Raw genomic sequence first — 18551 nt, forward strand, 5'->3', positions numbered from 1 at the left:
CCTGTAGCCCAAAGGCAAAGGTCTGTGACAGGAACATGAGGAAAGTTCTACTCTAGTGAAGAGGCCCCTTAGCTGGTTCTCCGCGGAGGTGGGAGAGAAAGGCAGTGAGCAAGTCTGGTTCGGCTAGCCAAGTGCTCTGTGCAGTAACGGCCCTTCCCTGAAGCCTCGCGCACGCGGGCTGTCCAGGCCGAATTAGCCAGGCCTCCTGAGTGCCCTCCCGGCGCCCTCCCTTCCTTCCCCCTCTCGCTGGCCTAAGTCTTCCTCGGGCAGCTGGAGATCGCTGAAGCAGCTGTATGTCCGTGCTGCGGAGGGGTCATTTGGGCGAGCATGTGGGGCTGGGGTAGGACGCCGAGTTCCTCTGGGAAGACAGAGGCAGCACCCCCGCCGCCACCGATGGGGTCGACTTCTTGGGGCTGGACAGGTCCCTGTTGTGGAGCTTTCACAGCAGTTCCTTGTTCTCCATGGACAGCGACAGTCTCTTGCTGACCTTGGACTCCTTCTCCAGGGACTCCCTGCAATACCGCCTGCTTGCTAGAGAGTTGCCTGGAGATGGCCATGTGCTTGTCCATTCGTGCTTTCGGCTCCTCATTCTCCTGATGGACCCTCTTCAGTTTATTCACCAGGACCGTGTTGCTGTCCACCAGCTTCTCCATTTTGAGCAACTTGACTGTCCCGCTGGTGTAGCTCCTCATTCTTAATCACATATCACCGCCTGGAGGCTCTCCAACTCTCACTCCAGATAGATGACCTGGGGGTTCTTCAAGGCAGCCTTCTCTCTGGAAGCCGGTTTCTGCTCCTCCAATTGAAGCTTCTCGTTTAGAGCATCATTCTTACTTTAAAGATCGTGGATCTCTTTCTCCAAAGACTCGCACTTCTCTGAGAAGGAATCCTCCAGGCACTTCTTTTCCAGGTCATGGCACTCTTTGATTCTGTGAGAGAAGCTTTGTATGTCTTCTTCAGCAAATCCACCCCCTCAGAATGACTGGACTCAATTTCCAATTGAAGGCTTCGTGGGCAGCATTTAAGTTATGGTCCTGGCTCTGCAGGTGGGCCTGGTACTTCTGGACCTTGTGCGCACACGCGCACGCACGCACACACACGCTGCAGTTGCTCACACTCACCTTGTACTCCTTCAGCTGGCTCTCCAGCTCTACCAACTCAGCCAGGTGGTTGAACTTGTCCACAAAGGCCTGGTATGTAGTCTCCAGCTCATTCCTGGTCTTCTCGAGCTTCTTCCAGGTGGCTGAAGCAGTGACTAGCTCTCCCTGGAGGCTGACCAGCTCCTGTGACAGGACTTGGTGGTATTTCAGAGCTTCCTCACTCTGCCAGCAGGTGTTGGATGATGATGGCCAAGGCTTCCATCTTGTGGTTCCCTTCCACAAGAAGCTGCTTGGGATACATGATGACCTTGCCTTGATGCTCACATTTTGTTCTATATGAGGCCAATTCCAGTGTCTTTTCAGTATAGAGAGGATCGGGAGAAGACTGGAGCTGTCTGCACAATGTCCCAGTGTGCCTCTGTTTACCCTTTTCAACAGAAATGGATACACACTTTGTTCTCTGGGGAGATAAAGCTTGCATGGGGTGGAAATTCTTGGGCTCGGTGCTTCACCTCTGGCAGGAAACTGAAGGCCAGACTTTCATTTTGGGGACCGGTATTTTACTCAATCCCAATCTGGCCATGGGCAGAGATTTCAGTGTGGAGGCTGGGACCAGGTTGCAGGCCAACAGGGTGGTGGCCACTGCCCTCTGCCCTTCCAGGGAGCCCAGGTGGGCTTCTGTGCCTTGGTCATCTCTTAGCCCCTTTGAAATAAATCAGTGGTTTCACTCTGAGCTTAGGGAATTAACTTGCTGCATATGCTCTTTTTTTTTTTTTTTTTTTCTGCTTGGTGTGAAATTCACCTTGAGATCTGATCCTGGTTACTGAGAGATGGAGGGAAGTTGGACTGACCCTGTCTGCTTCTGTACTGTCACCAAGGATCAGTGTTCATGGTAACTTGGTTTTTGAATTCTACAGTGTTCCTTTCCTCTGGTTATCAGAGTATTGGTGGTAGTGACCTATAGCCAACACTGCCTAGTTTTCCAAAATCAAGTAGGTTTCATGGAATCAGTTTTCCACTCATGTAAATATTGAACCATCATCTCAGTCATTTTTATCACAGTTTAATGCCATATGCACTTTAAAATCTCTTGTCATAGCTTGATTATGAGACAATCAACTTTATAATCATTCTTTTCTATGAAATTAAGGTTAGAAACTGCCAAAACCAGAAATGCTGCAGACAAGTCAACTTTTGCTAACACTTTTGCCCCTCTCTTCCCCCTAGATGAGCTTGTAGGGGCAGAATCAGTCTAAGAAAACCATTCACTGATTGAATCCAAAGGTAGAGGAAAAAAATTTACCTGATAACATGGCAATATAGTATCTGGCTGGTTGACACTCATCAGCTAGTTCTATAAAGCATCAGATCTGTACAGGGTATCTAAAGGTCAGATTTCCAGCATCTAAAAGAGCTGACTTGCAGAATTTCTCTCCTAAGGCTGGCAAATGTATGTTATATCTTGCCATCATCTTAGCCGGAATATATAATGAATCCAAGCCTTAGGAATCATTTTTTTTTCCTTAACCCACTGTTTTCCCCCTATGAGATGGGGCTAAGTTACTCAACCTTGAGTTGCAAAAAGTTGCATTTACAACCTCTGTAAATATGGGCATCTAAGTTAATTTATATAAGATTTTTGTATGTTGCCTTAATGTTCACATGATAGTAGAATGCCAAAATTTGTAAGTCATCCTAAGAGTTGAGAACTGTAATGCCCAACACATCATTGTATAAGGAAAAATAAAAGTGCTGCAAGTAAACTGAAAAAAAAAAAAAAAGGTAAGGGTTTAAAAAAGAGAGAGAACATGGGATTGGGAATCAGAAGATCCAAGTACAAGTCCTAGCTTTGCCACTTCTTATCTGTGTAACCCTGGGCAAGTCTCAGCTTCTTTGAGTTTCCTTAGTATTAAGATGAAGTGTCAGATTAGATCAATGGGGTCAAACTCAAATAAAACAGGGGCCACTAAGAGGCTACACACTGACTTAGAAAACTACATAGTAACACTTTATCCTATTGAATTTTATTCTATTAAATATTTCCCATTTTAATCTGGTTTAGGCTGCCCTCAAAAGTGTTGTCAGCTGCCAAACTTGCCATCTCTGATGTAGATGACTTCTAAGGTCTTTTCCAACATATCATTTATGATTCAATTGGCTCTGTTGAGCTCACCATCCATGAAGCCCTCCAGACTTTTATAGATGAAACCATACTAGATCCATACAGAAAGGACCCAGTAGGGTTTGCTCAAGTCCATTTGTGATATGATGATTTAGAGTTAGCAATCCTCTCTCATTTAAGTGACACAATAGATAGAAAGTATGAACTTGAACCTGGAGTCAGCAGGAAGACTCGAGTTCAAATTCAGCCCCAGACTCGCTCTTCAGTGAAAATCTGCCTCAGTTCCCCAATCTGTAAAATGGAGAAGATAATAATAGCACCTACCTCCCAGGATTGTTGTGAGAGAAAATATTTGTAAAGTGTTTTGCTAATCTTAAAGTGAAACATAAATACTAGCCATTATTATCTCATTAAGGTTAACATTTATTATTATATTCCTGGGTGGAGTAGTTTTTATGTACTTCTCATGTCTTTTGCAGTCTTTTGAAAAATAATTAAACTCTTACCTTCTGTCTTAAAATCAGTACTAAGCATGTGATTCTAAGACAGAAGAATAGCAAAGGCTAGATAAATGGGGTTAAGTGACTTGCCCAGGGTCTTATAGCTAGAGCATGTCTAAGGCTAGATTTGAACCCACTTTCCACTCTAGGCCTGGCACTCTATCCATGGTGCAACTAGCTGCTCCCTTGCGCAGTCTTTGAGCTCATTTTCTTATCTACCCAGGATCCTGGCAACCTGATAGCTTGGTGATTTTCACTAATAACTTTTATAAAGATGAACAAATATTAACAGCCCATTTGTTCACATAATTTTCATTTCAATGGGATTAAGTTAGAAGCATTGAAATGGATTTTTGAGTTAAAATACTTGTATTCAAATCTTGATTCTTCTGCTTCCTACCTGTGTAACCTTTGCCTAGTCATTTGACCTATCTGTAAAATGAGGGAGATATTTTTATATTGAATCCGAGATTCATTCCTGTTCTAAATCCTCTGATTCGCTCTCATCATTTCCTTTTTTATCATATTAATATTAAAAACTTCTTTAAAAGACTTTAATTTAGACTACATTTGCTATCGGTTTATTAACGGAACAGCCATTTTAGTTGACTGTTGCTATTAATTAACGCACCAAAGCATTAAGCCTTTGCCTGCCACATTTCTTGCTCTGCCACATTCCAGTTTACAAATTGGGCTAATCCAGGCTGGAACAATAAATCAATTAGCTGTAGTCTCCTCTTTCATATTGGGTTCCTTGAGAGCTGGCGATTCAACCCCTGTCTCTTAGGTGAAGAAAGGAGGAAGCAGATTAGAACAGGGAACCTGATCCCAGCATCTCCTCCTCTCCCTGTGCCCCCATAACAGCACCCCAGTCTTCTTTCCTTCTTTCTCTCTCCCTACAGTGTTCTACTGCCCAAATATCCCTAAAGATAATACATGCATAACCCAGTGGAATTGCTTGTCAATTCTGGGAGAGGGGCAGGAGGGAGGGAGGGAGACAGAATCATGCAACCATGGGAAATTTTTTAAATTAAATTAGAAATTTTAATTTAAAATTTTTTAATTAAATTTACTAAAATGAAAAAATTACTAAACTCGGGCAATCAGATCTGTGTGCTAGATTTCACAGACTCTCACAGCTGGAAAAGTCCTCACAACCCATCTCATTCACAGAATAAGAATATGTAATAATAATACAAATTATGATGATGCTGGCTAGCATTTCTATAGTGCTTGAAGGTTTTCCAAGTGTTTTGTAAATATTATCTCATTTGATCCTCACAGTAACCTTCCCCCAAAGTGGTCATGCAGCCATTACTTAGAGACTTCGAATGAAGGAAAACCCCATGGCACCCTGAGGCAGCCCATTTCATTTGGGGATAACTAAGTACTGGGAGATTTTTTTCCCCCTAACTTCAAGCCTAAAGAGCGGTTGGGTGGCTCACTGGATTGAGAGTCAAGACTGGAGACAAAATGATCCTGGGTTCAAATTTGACCACAGACATGTCCTAGCTGTGAGATCCCTGGGCAAGTCCCTTAGCCTCCATTGCCCAGCTCTTCTCCCTTAGAACCAATATATAGTATTGATCCTAAGAAGGAAGGTAAGGGTTTTTTAATAATAGTTTTTTTAAACCTACATCAAGCTTAGATTTGTTTTTTTCATAACTTTTCCTCATTAAACCTTGGCTTGCCCCCTGCACAAATATCTCATTTGATCCTTATCACAACCCCCAGAGGTAATACTATTATTATTACTCCCATTTCACAAATGAGGCAGATGAGGTGATGTGCCCAGGGCCACACAACTAGTAAGTACTCTAGGCTCGATTTGATTCGGGTGTTCCTGATTCCAGAGCTCTAGAGCACACCCCAAAGCATTCATATGCCTCTTGGCAAGTGTGTGCTGGGAAATGCTTAACAATAGGTTAGGATTGGGGAGAATATACACAGGACACATTTCTAAGTTTGCTCTACCTTATTATTTATTTAACCTATATTTTTTCACGTGATTTTAAAAACTTTATCTAACCAACATTTAAATTTAATCTACATAATGTTTCTCCAATACTTTCTTCCTTTTTTTAAAATCCTTATGTTCCTTTTTAGAATCTATACTGTGTATTGGTTCTAAGGCAGATCAGTCAGTAAGGGCTAGACAATGGGGGTTAAGTGACTTGTCCAGGGTCACATAGCTAGGGAGTGTCTGAGGCCACATCCATTATTTTCTTAAATCTAGACAATCAACAAAACAATAAAGAGGGTGACAGAGATGACAGGGAGTAAGCCAGTTTTCCAAGGCAGAAGAGCAGTAACCAGGGTCACACAGCTGGATGGTGTCTGAGGTGAGATTTGAACCCAAGTCTTCCTGACTCCAGGCCTGGCTCTATAGCCACCTAGTTGTCCCTCTCATAATAATAATAACTGGCATTTATTAACACATCATCATCCCATAGCTAGTATTTATTTTCTGGTTTCTGTGTGCTAGGCGCTGTGCCAGGCGCTGAACACATATCTCAGTTATGGGATGGAGGAGAGAGCAGAGATGGACCATTTATTATCAGTGTGGCTGCCTTCTTAGGTGTAACCTTTGGAAAATCCTTATTAGACTTTTTGAGCAAGGTTCCACCTCACTACACGAGGTACAACCTCTCCAAGAAAAAAAAAAAAGCCCTTTCTTGGCCACAGGAGGCGCTGTGTTCAGAGGCTTCGACTCTGTCAGACCTTTCAAGTCCTGCCCTTAAGCTCTGCTCGCCTCCGCGATGCGCATGTGCGGCTTCGCGGATTGGCCGCGCGCGGGAGCCGTCGTGCCGGTGGCGGGTCCCGGCGGCGGGAGGAGTGGCTGCGGCGCTGGCTGGCTGGCTGGCTGGCTGGCAGGCAGGCGGGCAGGCGGGCAGGCAGCTAGGAGGCGGGCAGGCGGGAGGGCGGAAAGATGGCGGCGGCGGCGGGCGCGGGCTCTGGGCTGCCGGGGCCAGTGGCGCAGGGCTTGAAAGAGGCGCTGGTGGAAACGCTCACGGGAATCCTGTCCCCGGTGCAGGAGGTGCGGGCGGCCGCCGAGGAGCAGATTAAGGTGCTGGAGGTGACGGAGGGTGAGTGAGGCCGGCGTAGCCCGCCCGCCTCGGGAGGGGCCCGGCGCGGGGCGTGCGGGGCCCCCGGGAGGCGGGCTGTCTGCGGAGGGGAGCAAGCGATCTCGGAAGGTGTCAAAGGCCAGGCCGCCGGCTGCGGGGCCTGCGCTGCTGTGACCGCGGGAGCCGAAGCACACGGACCAGCCATGGGCGATGGCCCCCCAACTCCTGCAGAGGAAATGAAATAAGTTGCCCCCCGACCCGGCCCCTTACCCTACCCTCGGGGGGCTTCCGGAGCTGGAGTCCTGATGCTCACCATCCAGCCAGGAAGCCCCCTTCCTGCCCCGACTCCCCGTGTGATTAGTATCCATTTTTAACGTTGGCATGCTTATTTCTAAAGTCTGGTCCTAGGAGCACCTTCTCTAATTCCCCCGCCCTCTGGGATACTTGTTCAGGGCTCAAAAAGACCTTCACTCGAGTGGGGAAGGCACAGAACTTAAAAATAGCCCTGGTTCAAATGCCAGGATTAAAACGAGGGTTCCAGAGGCTCTGTTAATTTCCTATCGACTGATTCTATTGTGCCTGCCATCAGGATATCTAGCCAGTTTGACAAAGAGGCATTTTGAGCTTGAAACAATGCTCGGTAGAAGGGAGTGGAAATAATCTCTGGAGTCTATATAAATACACATTCATACATACAACCATAAGCCCGTGGTGGGTGTAATGATATTAAAAAACCTATACCAAAAAAACCCCAAACACATCTAGTGTAGCATCTCTTCCAGAATATCAGGGTTAGAGGATTCCTCAGAATTTTTTCTAAAAACTAGCCAATGGGAAAATCTAAATTTTAGCTGAGGGCTCCTGAGAACCACCAGTATAGCTCTGTCTGTAGGGTGAAAGCTATGGATTCACATAGAGAACCTTTATGATGGTTCCTATACCAAATCGATAAGCAGTATAAATAGCACTCCATTATAGGCTTTAGTTTTTCATAGGCAGTGAATCTGTATTGGGAGAGCTCTGAAATATTTTCTTTAGTTCAGTATCTATTTGATGTCACAACTGGTTAGACTCTTCTCTCAGACACGGAGAAACAGATGGCCTTTAAGTTTGTTGCTAATAGACTTAGAAAATGAGGAGTTGTAGTTTCAGTCCTTGGAAACAAGTACCTTAAGCATTAAATCCATTAGTTTGTTTTGGGGTTTTTATAGGACATTTCTCTCTTTGTTGGTATTGGGGAAGGTAGTATGATTTGGAGTCTCCTTAAAAGCCAGTTGAGGAGGCACCTAGGATGTCCAGTGGGTTGGGAACCAGCCCTAGAGACTAGAGGTCCTTCGTTTGAATGGAGCCTCAGACACTTTCTACCTGTATGACCCTGGGCAAGTCACAACCCCCATTACTGTTTTTACTGTCTTGTGTTTGCAAAGCAGGAGAACTTTAGGTTTTTCTTTGAACATTTAGGGCCAGGTTACCATTGATCAGAACCAGTTCCTCTGTGAATGACTTTTCTGTTGTTTATGATGCCCTGTGTATAACTTTGACCCTTTCCCATAAACAGGAGACCTTATCTTATGTTAAAATACCCAACAACTCCATTATAGTCTTAATATGACCAACTATGCCCCCCCCCCAAAAAGGTCTTATTTGAATAGAATTGCTCATAAGCTATCAAAATCATTTTAAAGTATTAGTCCTCCACTTCCTGTCTCTTTGGTACTTGGAACAAAAATTTAGATGTCTTTAGAACTTTGTAATCAGTGGTACTAGCAGGTTATAATACTAAAGTTATTTTCTGTATTGCTTGATAAGAATGTGCTATGAAAAAAGGCATGATGGTTTTATAGGACATGACTTATTATTGTTGTGTCTAAGGGCAGTGTGGTATATGGCTTAGATGTTCAGACTACCTGGAGACGTGGCACAGGTTGCTGGAGCTTGTGTTCTTTTGGGAACTTTTTTAAATGAACTATTTGGTTTTTTCCAAAGCCCTTCTTCAGCAGCTTATCCTTCAAACTCAGAAACAAGAAAGCTAATTCTGCTTTTGTCATAGTTCTTGGTGTACCTTCTTTGGAAAGAAGACTGGTGGTAGAAAGACTGTATACCCTTTCTTAAAACTCAGGATCTTGTCTCTCCTTTCCCAACCCCTACTGGCATTGGAGCAAACTACTTTGCCATATAATCCAGACATTTCAGAATGTTCTCTCTATGCTAGTTTTGTAATTGATTGATCTGCTCAACTTGAACTAATACTTTGTTACCTGTGTATCATTGCCCTCTTCTGAGTAAGCAGATAGCACCTGACTGCTCAAGGCTACTATATAGCCAAGTATGTGGGGTTGAAGTAATGAAAAGGATAGCTCAAAGATCCTCTGTTTCTATCAATCAGTTGAAGGTCTGAAGTGAGAAACAGTTCTTTCAAATAGTATCCTTCTGAAGATGCTTCAGAATACTGTTATTTCTGTCATAACAGTGCACAAAGATTCTTCTCTTCTGCCCTGAAAAATGGGTTAACAGCCTTCCTTAGAACTTTAATGATCTTACAGTATAATCTAGAAATTAATTACCTTTTGAGTTCAGGTCCTTTGATCTTTTTCTGCTTCCACAGGAGTTTACTTCCTCTTCTTCCCTCTCCCTCCCCCACAAATTATTAGGACAAGTAAAAGCCCAGAACAGGTATTTCTCTGGTCCTTTTCAATCCCTTTATCCTCTTAGATAACTTTTGTGCCAATCATTATGTTGCCTATTCCATGAAAGTCTGGTTCTTGAACTTGCTCACAGCCACTTCACTTTTGGATATTCTCTGCCTTCCTAAGCTTCCAGAAGCCCCTAATATTAAATCTTTTTAAAAAATAAGTATAGGGCATCTGGGTAGCTCAGTGGATTGAGAGCCAGGCCTAGAGATGGGAGGTCCTAGGTTCAAATCTGGCCTCAGACACTTCCCAGCTGTGTGACCCTGGGCAAGTCACTTGACCCCCATTGCCCACCCTTACCACTCTTCCATCTAGGAGCCAGTACATAGAAGTTAAGGGTTAAAGAAAAAGAAAAAATAAGTATAAGGTTCCCTAATATTGTGCTGTGGTTCACCAAATTCCATTTCAGTGTAGGAAAAGTTATTGACCACAATACAGATGATGAGTGAGTAAATAGGATTTTCAATTCATTCTCTTTCCCCCACACCTATTCTTCCTTCAGATTTGCTTATTGGTACTGGGGCTCCAACATCCATCTATCCTCCTAACTTTGTAATTAATTCAATTCTTCAGCCTCTCCTCACCATCTCACCTCTTAGCCAAAAAGTCACCAAGTATTGATAATTATATCTCTACACTATTTTTCAAATCCACCTCCATTTTTCCACTCAGAGCCATCACCTTTGTTCAGAACCTCATCACCTCTTGTTTAGACTATTATAGTAGCATTCTAATTAGTGTCCTGGCTTTCAGCCTCTCTCCTTTCCAATCTACCTTCCATGTAATGGAATTACCTTCCATGTAATTTAGAATATAATTCTATCAACCACTCTCCTTGCTTGAGAACCTTCAGTGGCTCCCTGCTGCCTCTAGAATAATAAACAAACTTGTCAGTTGAGCATTTAAAATTGCTCACAACATGACTTCCGCCTACCTTTCTGGGCTTGTTTTCTTTTCCCCATGTTATTTCCTTTAATGTATCTTCAAGCACCTTGCTAAGAGGCAGTTTGATAGGTTAAATAGAGGCACTGGCCTTGGAATTAGGAAGACCTGATTAAAAGACTATCTCTGAACTTATGATCATACATTCCCCCATTTTAGTCCTAAGTGTCCTACTTAATATTTCCTTAACTCAGCACTATTATCTCCCACCTCTGTTCCTTTTTACAACCTGCCTCCCTTGCTCTCTTTTAACATTAAAGCTAACTCATATACCATCTCCTGTGAGGAGTTTTTTCCTGATCTCTTTAGTTTGTGATATTTTCTCCCTTCCATCTTTATATTCCTAACACCTAATACAGTGACTTACATATAATAGGTGCTTAATAATGCTTTTTAGATTAAATTCACTGAAATGTTTCTCAGGGAATGCCAACTGCTGGAGCCCAAAGCATATTGTGGTCTTTTAACCTGCTCTCTATCATTTCCAGGGAAACAGCTTTCATATTGCCTAATTTTCTAGAGTGGGACTTAACTCTGAGGCCTCCAAGCTGAGATACTTCCTATATGGAAGAAATAACTGCTCCAGCCCCCATACTAACCTCACAACCTACAACACATCAAGGGAGTTTGCTGTATCAGTCTGGTATTCTGGGAGGATTTTACTGGGCCAAGTGTACTGCTCTATTCCTTTATTTCCTTGGATTAAAGAAAGCCTACCAGATGAGTCAAAGTATTTCAGTTAAATCCTATATAAAATAATGAATCAGAGAAGGAAATTCTATTGGACGCCTCATTCTTCACTTTGACCTAAGAGCTCATTAGGTCCTGTGCTGCATAAGAACTCAGCTGATACTTCTGGAACAAATAATTTCCCTAAGAGCACTAAAATTTTGAGGTCAGTCAGTGAAACTTAATAGAATTAGGAGTTTCTCAGAAAACCAGCACACTTTCATAGCTATGATTGTGTTTTTCTTAAAGATATATCTATGGATACTGAGAAATTGAATTGTGAGCTCCCAGGGTGTCTTAATTGTACTCTTAATCTCATGTTCTCCACTAGACTATATTGACTCTTCTTCCACTCTGTTGGCAAGGTTGAGAGGATATCATCCTCTTTGTTTGGGCTTTATGTGAGCTTAGCAGTTTCCTCTTAGGTCTTAATTCATTCCTATCCCATTTTCTCCATTCTTCCTCTAAAGCTAGCATCCCAACAAAATTGAATAAAGAACCTTTCTTGTCACAACAAACACTGACCCTCTAAACCAGAAAAGCATAGATAGCCTTCATTATGTAGACTGATCATCTTTCCCATATTTCTTTTGGTGGTTTTCTTCTATCAGAAATGTTGTAGCCTTTTCCTTATGATCTGTTGGTCATTTCTATCTTGATTCCTTATTAGTCATCTGTCCCTAATGCTTCACAAGGTTGAATTCTTTCTTTCCTTCCCCTGTAATATCTACCACCATAATATTGGGGGCCAGGGAGGGGGTGGAAATAGCTCTCCCTCACTTCTCCTGGCTCTTAGTTGGTGCTCAAGACACTGGAGAATTGATTTCCCCATCTTAGCTGCCTAGAGGGATGATCCCTGCCGGTTGAGCATTTGCTTTCTGGTTTTCATGGGCACTTTTCTGGCTCTCTTGCAGTGTAGCGTAAGCATTGTCCTCCTGCGAAGGGAGCCCCTCAAGGATCCAGACGCATTCCTGGGCATGTGGCGGGCACTGAGCCGAGCGGAAGGCGGCCGCGCTCGGAGAAAGGCCAGTGGTGGAGTTTTCTTTTTCCTTTCAGCTGTGGTTTTGTGGTGCCCCTGCTTCCTAGCCCCTTTGGGAAAGATGAAGCTACTCTAGGACTCTGCTTAGAACCCCCCGTCCCTAGCCCTTCTTCCCTTATCTAAGCCCTTGTACGATTTCTCTCACCAGTAGCTTACTAAAACCCAGATTGTCAAGGTGCTACCCAGGCCTATGTCTCTGACAGACCCTGAAGGCCAATAGCATTTCTTAATTTGTCCTCCACCCTATCCTCTTCCATTCTCTCCTTTGCCCTTTCCTTTCTAAATAAATACTTAAATGGAATGTGTTTGCCAGGTAGTGGGGAAAGGAGAGAAGTGGCAACATGGTTGACAAGACTGGCTAGAAAGTGATTAAAGAGACAAGGAGTTTGAGAGATGACAAAGAACAGTTTTTAAAGAGAGACTGAGGAAAGGAGATTGAGAGGAAGAACTGTGAGTCAGTGTGCTAATAAAAAGCTGTAAATGAAGCCTAGGGTCAGTGTTGAAACCAAAACTAGCAGATTGGTGCTATCCTCATTTCAACCTAGCAGAATTTACTCAAGATAATCAAGCTCCTTAATAATTTGTTGTAGTCTATACACCCTGAAGGTATAATTCCATCCAACCCAGTTGGGAATGTTCTCTTTCAATTCAGTTATTTGGTATTGTTTAAACCACATTTTAATCTTGGTTGGTAAAGGACTAAAAGTTAGACTGATAGCACTGTATACCAGCCCTTAGATGTGACACACACACCCCCCTCCCTTTGTCAGGGATAGAGAGGCATTTCTATTGCCTTTTTTCCTACCTTCAAGTAAGTCCATTGACATAAGTATAGATCAGTAAATTTAAAATAAAAATCCTAGTGCCCTTCTTTCTACAGTTTGCTTTAGTTGTAGTTGTATCAGTCCCTCTAGAAAACACTGTATGGGCTCTATTTAGCCAATACCTGTAAGATTTATTTTATCTCTTTAACAGGAATCTCCAGTGAGCAGGAACATCAGTTTTAAAATAATGTGGAAAAGTAGTGTTGAACTTATTCCTGGTTTCATTATTTAAGAGAACTTAAAAGTTTTTAAGCTAATCCTTTAATTTCCCCATGCCCACGTTTTGTTATACAGAGCTGAGAAGACAACCAAGAAGATAACTATGTAACAGTAATGATAAGCATAGTTAGAGAATACTTTGTAATTTCCAAACATTCTGCTTGTGATAACCCTGAGGTTATCCTCATTATCCTCATAATATTGGTAAACCATCTCAAGTACATAGATATAAAATGCTTTGAACACAATAAGTATTTAGTAAATGTTTGTTGAATTGGACTAGCAAAGCCAAGGGCTAGGGCTTTGTACTAATTCCTGTAAGAAGGAGATTTTAGGTATTTTATAGATATATATTTAAAGTGTGGCCGCCAGGAATCAACAATTCAGGTTGATTCCGTAATTAAATTAGACCCAAGTCAGGACTGGGTTTAAGGTAGTTTATTTGCAGTTAGGAGGGTAAAAGGTAGGGAAATAGAGTGAGGGAGAGGCTAGTCTAGGCCTGCAGAGGCCTGGACTGAGAGAGAAGGTTAGAAGGCTAAATAAATGAAGCTACAAGCCCCAAGGCCTAGCAATCAGATAGGCTAGTGCCTACTTAAGGCAGAGTCTGGAAGCGGCCTAGGTAGGCCAAGGAAGTCAGCCTAACTTACCCACGTGACAATTCAGAGTGGAAGCCCTCTGAGGTCTCAACCAAGATTCTTCAGCACCAAGTTCAAAGCGGGAACTGCCCCTCGCTGGAAGTAACCAACATAGTTGAAGAGATAGTGTCTCTCGTCACTTCCTGTGGGTCCGCCTCTAATTCAAGTGGACAAATGGCAGCCTCTACACTGATTTGGACTGCCCCAAAGGGCAGTCCCTTGTTCTTGATTTGTCACTTATTATCACGTGTGGGTAACCCATTTCCCCTCTCTATGGGAGGCGGGGATGACATCATCTCTATGCCTAGGGTAAGTAGAGTTTGACTATGAATGGGCTAGAGCTAATTCTATTTACACATTCCAGTGGGCTTTCCAGCGTACTGGACTGCTGCTTCAGGAAGTAATTCTTCCTTAGAGCCCTGTCTGCACAACTAGTCACTAGGATTCACTCAGTTACTAAGAAGTATATAATAGAGTAGAAAGTTCATTCCCTGAACCTCAGTCAGGGAATCTTGGGTCCTGATCCTGCCTGGAACATTCAAGCTGTGAGAACCTGAACGAGTTACTTAATCTCTCTGGACCTTAGTTTCCTCATCTGTATAATGGGGATAATAATTCCTGTTGTGCTTTACTTCACAAGGTGGTTGGTTGTATCAGATGAGATAATGGATGTAGAGTACTTTATAAACCTTAAGATTATACATGCATATATAATTCACTTTTTAGTATTAAAAAAGTTAGCAAACAGGAAAAGGTTTATTGAGATGGGAATTATCCCTGAGTCAGCTGTCTGTACAGTCAGCCCATTGATATTATCCGGATTTTTTTAAACAAGTAATTGAAATAAAAAATGGGAAGTGGATAACTGAAGTTAATTACATCAACATTGATGTTGATCATTTTAGCCCAATAAGAATGTATTCTCACAATGAGAACAAAAGACCCCAGAAAGCACCAACCATGGAACCTACTTACCAAATGGAAATCAATGACTACCAAAGACAGCAGCAGAGTTAGAATATAAACCTATTAACAGATTTTTACAAAGAGGGTAATGAACAACTATGTGCAGAATTATCTCTTAAAGGAGAGAGGAAGAAGGGAGGGTAAAAACCATGTAGAGAAAGTGTAGCCAAGGAATCCTGCTAAGCAAAGTTAACACAGAGGCATTCAAGTTTGGGAATGTTGGAACAGAGGACTACCTGGAAAAGATTTGCAGAAAACAAACTTCATAATCAGAGAGGGTGGAATCACCACACTTGGACAGTAATTACACATTCCTGATTGTACTTAAAGAGAAGGTAGAAAGAGCAGTAAAGAGAACAAGAAGGGAAAACTGCAGGATCGAACCAGATATCTCTAGAGGAGCTCATTCTGTCAATGGCACAGTTATATGAGATCCTGTTGCTTTTGTTGTTTGTTACTTACAAAAAAAAGCATTTGATTTAGTAGAAGAGAATACTGCCAAACAGGCACTTTTTCAACAAGGTGTTTCCCCATCCATTTATTAAAATCATTCAAGATATCTTGGAAGACATAACAGAAATAGCTATTCTTTTTGTTCAGATCACCCTATGATAAATATTAAAGGAATTTTAAAAGAGAGACATACCTTTGCCACAGCTATTTGCCAGAGAAAATAAGAAGCGATCCATCACAGAATCCAGATCAAAGAAGGGATTCCCTGTGAATTCGGAGGGTCCTCTATTTGTTCCTGATTAGTGATGACATGATCTTAATTGCATCAATCCCTAGAATATTGCAAAACCTACTGAAAGAGATCTGTAATCACTTAGATTCCACATAGGTGAAACAACAGGTGAATGAAGAATGCCTGTTATCCTGAAACATGTGAAAATATATTTCAGCATGTATCTGGATATACACCCTATAGAGCTTGTCCATCAACAGAGGGGGGAAAAATAAACTGGGAAGCATGTGGAAAGGATTGTCACGAGGAATTTTTATTTTTTATTGACCCCAATCTTTCCATAAAAGCAAAGACTCATTTTAAAAATACTAACACTCAGAGCAGCTAGGTGACTCAATGGATTGAGACCAGAACCTTACAGACAGGAAGTTCTAGGATCAAATGTAGCCTTAGACATTTCCTAGCTGTGTGACACTGATTACTTAGCCTTTATTGCTCTTCTGTCTTGGAACCAATACCCAGTATTGAGTCCAAGATGGAATGTAAGGGTTTAAAAATTAGTATCTCACAGAGGACAGTGCTGCAACATGGAACTAATGAGGAATTCTGAAGAACAGAAGTAAGAGACATCTTTGAGAAATGGTATTATAAGAAATGTTAATGTGGTCAGATGGCAGGGACAAAAAATTATAGGTGGATGATCAGAGTACGGAAAGCAAAAAAAGCCTTTAGTGTGTTGTTTGGACCAGTCTCATGTGAGAAACTTGTTGTGGGGTATGGATAAGAGTTGCGTAGGTTGAGGCAGGCATGAATGTATTGTAGTCAACGTGGTTGGAAAGAACTCCCAAATCCTTAAGATTATAGATCCATTTAATTATTTCGTAGCAGCTGATAGTCCTATCATCGTAATATGTTGGGGATCAGGGTGGGGGTTCATTTACGATTTGGGATGAAGGAAAGAATAATGGGGAAAATTGACATTTGCCTTTGGGATCCTCCAACCCACCCATCTGAAAAGAGTTTTATCATTTAGTTGTCTTAGATTTCCAAATCATTTTTTAATTCTTCTTGGTATGTTGAAGCTTCTGTGAAGCCCATGCCATTTCCCTCCCTTCTCTTTTCTAGTTGTGTCTTTCTTAGGAAGCTAATGGCGATTTTTTTTCCTCTTTCAAATGTTCTCCTAGTCTTCAAAAATGGAGATTAATGTCACACCACCTTTTAACAGTCTTGTTTACTAAGTATAGGGGCCTTAATTTCATTACAAATCCACTGATATTTTAAAACAGACACAAAGAACACCCAATGAATGCCTAAGTTTAGGAGATACACATCATTATTTCCCATGCCAGCCTTTTCATTGCTGCTATAATGTGGCCTCTTACTGACTGACTATCAGTGACTCCTTTCTCATTATCCTCACTCATGTCCCATGAGAAAGGAAGCAACTTGACAAGCAGTAGTTGAGATCCAAACCCAAGACATTCCTCTTGACTGCTTTTCGTAGTGCTTAGATAATTGCTGTACCCCTGGATACAACTATCTTTAAGTGAAACACTGGCATAATCAATTGCCCTTGACCTTTGGGGGAAGGAAGAGGGAGTGATGAAAAGAAGCCCACTTTTTCTACCTTTTGTAGCAAGTGGATTCTAGGGGAAAGCAGGATGTGCTTAAAGCTCCAGATATGCTCAGATAACTTGACAAGTATTTCTGGGCTGGGGTAGGAGTTTCTCAGAAAGTCTATGATGTCAAACTATTTTCTGTTCTATGCTGCTTTGCTCTGTTTGATTGCAGGATAGTTGGGTATAAGCAGATGGTTTGCTCTTCTTCCGACAATGCTTCACAGTGTCATGCCTGAACATTCATCTGAGAGTATAATCCTTCTGACTTGGTCAGAGCTCTTCACGTTTCGCTCAGGGAGATTGATTTCCAACCAAACAAGTCTCAAGCGGCGCAATTTTCTGACATTGCTCCCTTTTAGCTTCCCGTCCTTCCTTACCACTGAAAGTTTTATTTTTCCTAAATGTTCATGTATGTTTTGTCTTCATATTTCTTTTGGACAATGTATTTATTCTTACTGTAGTTCTCATTTTCTCAAATCATAATCCTTATGATAATGGTCCCAAAAAATTGTGCCACTTCTAGAGTTATTAAAATCTGAGTCAAGTTGGCCCACACCAAAATGACTTGTGTTTAGTGAGTAATGTTGGGAAGGATTTTACAAGAGATCACAGCAAGGCATGCCAGAAATGTGCAGATACACCTGTCTCCACATTTAGGACCAAACTGATTCAAACATGATTTTTTAAATTCATAGTATGAATGCTGTCACACTATCAAAGATAGTATAGAAACCATTGAAAATCCCCATTCTTTTGGACAGATTTTCATAGCTGTTGTTTAGATAGCTCATTATTCTCTTGCTCAAATTGACTTAAACATTTGGTACCTGAGGACTGTCCCTAAGTTATTTTCAAATCAGCTGTCTAAAATCATTTTCCAAATGTCTGGCTTTTAGCCTAAAATCTTCCTCAGGTAAGTTTGCTACATATGGATGACAGCCCTTAACTAGACACACAAAAGTGTATACTACACTGACGAGGTTATTTCTAGCAAATAAAATGAAATTTAGAAGCTTAAAGAATATTTCTTCCAGTTTTTTTTTCTTTTTTGTGTGTGATCTCATCATCTAGAACATTACCCGCAAACCTTTTAGAGATGGAGTGCTGGGCCTCCCCACCCCAGGGACCATGTGCTGTGCCCTTCCACCCTTTCCCTTCCCTTCACCCCCTCTCCTTCCCCCCACCCCAGTGCCAGGCTCACCCTGCCTCCCTATGCAGGGGAGGGAGAAAGTACTCCCTTTGGGCATCTGGGTGGGTGGAGTGAGGAATGTCCTTAGTGAGTATAGAGGGGGAAGGGGAGGAGGCGTGACCTGAGAGCTCCATTCCCCTCCAGCTCTGCAGCCTGTGAGATCTCTCTCTCTCTCTCTCTCTCTCTCTCTCTCTCTCTCTCTCTCTCTCTCTCTCTCTCTCTCTCTC

At 42.2% G+C, this 18551-nt stretch overlaps 1 protein-coding gene and 1 pseudogene across 1 annotated transcript in view; one reads left to right on the forward strand and one right to left on the reverse strand.

The window, feature by feature from the left end:
• Window positions 1-313: 313 nt before the first annotated feature.
• LOC123245952 lies at window positions 314-1581 on the reverse strand (annotated as a pseudogene).
• Window positions 1582-6651: 5070 nt separating this feature from the next.
• IPO9 (importin 9) overlaps window positions 6652-18551 on the forward strand; it is a 35151-nt gene continuing 23251 nt past the window's right edge. The window contains exon 1 of the mRNA XM_044674921.1: window positions 6652-6808. Within this exon, the coding sequence (XP_044530856.1) occupies window positions 6652-6808 (157 nt within the window). The remainder of the gene's footprint in view (window positions 6809-18551) is intronic.

The sequence above is a fragment of the Gracilinanus agilis genome, chromosome 4 (genome assembly GCF_016433145.1).
Source record: "Gracilinanus agilis isolate LMUSP501 chromosome 4, AgileGrace, whole genome shotgun sequence".
In the NCBI taxonomy this organism is placed as follows: domain Eukaryota; kingdom Metazoa; phylum Chordata; class Mammalia; order Didelphimorphia; family Didelphidae; genus Gracilinanus; species Gracilinanus agilis.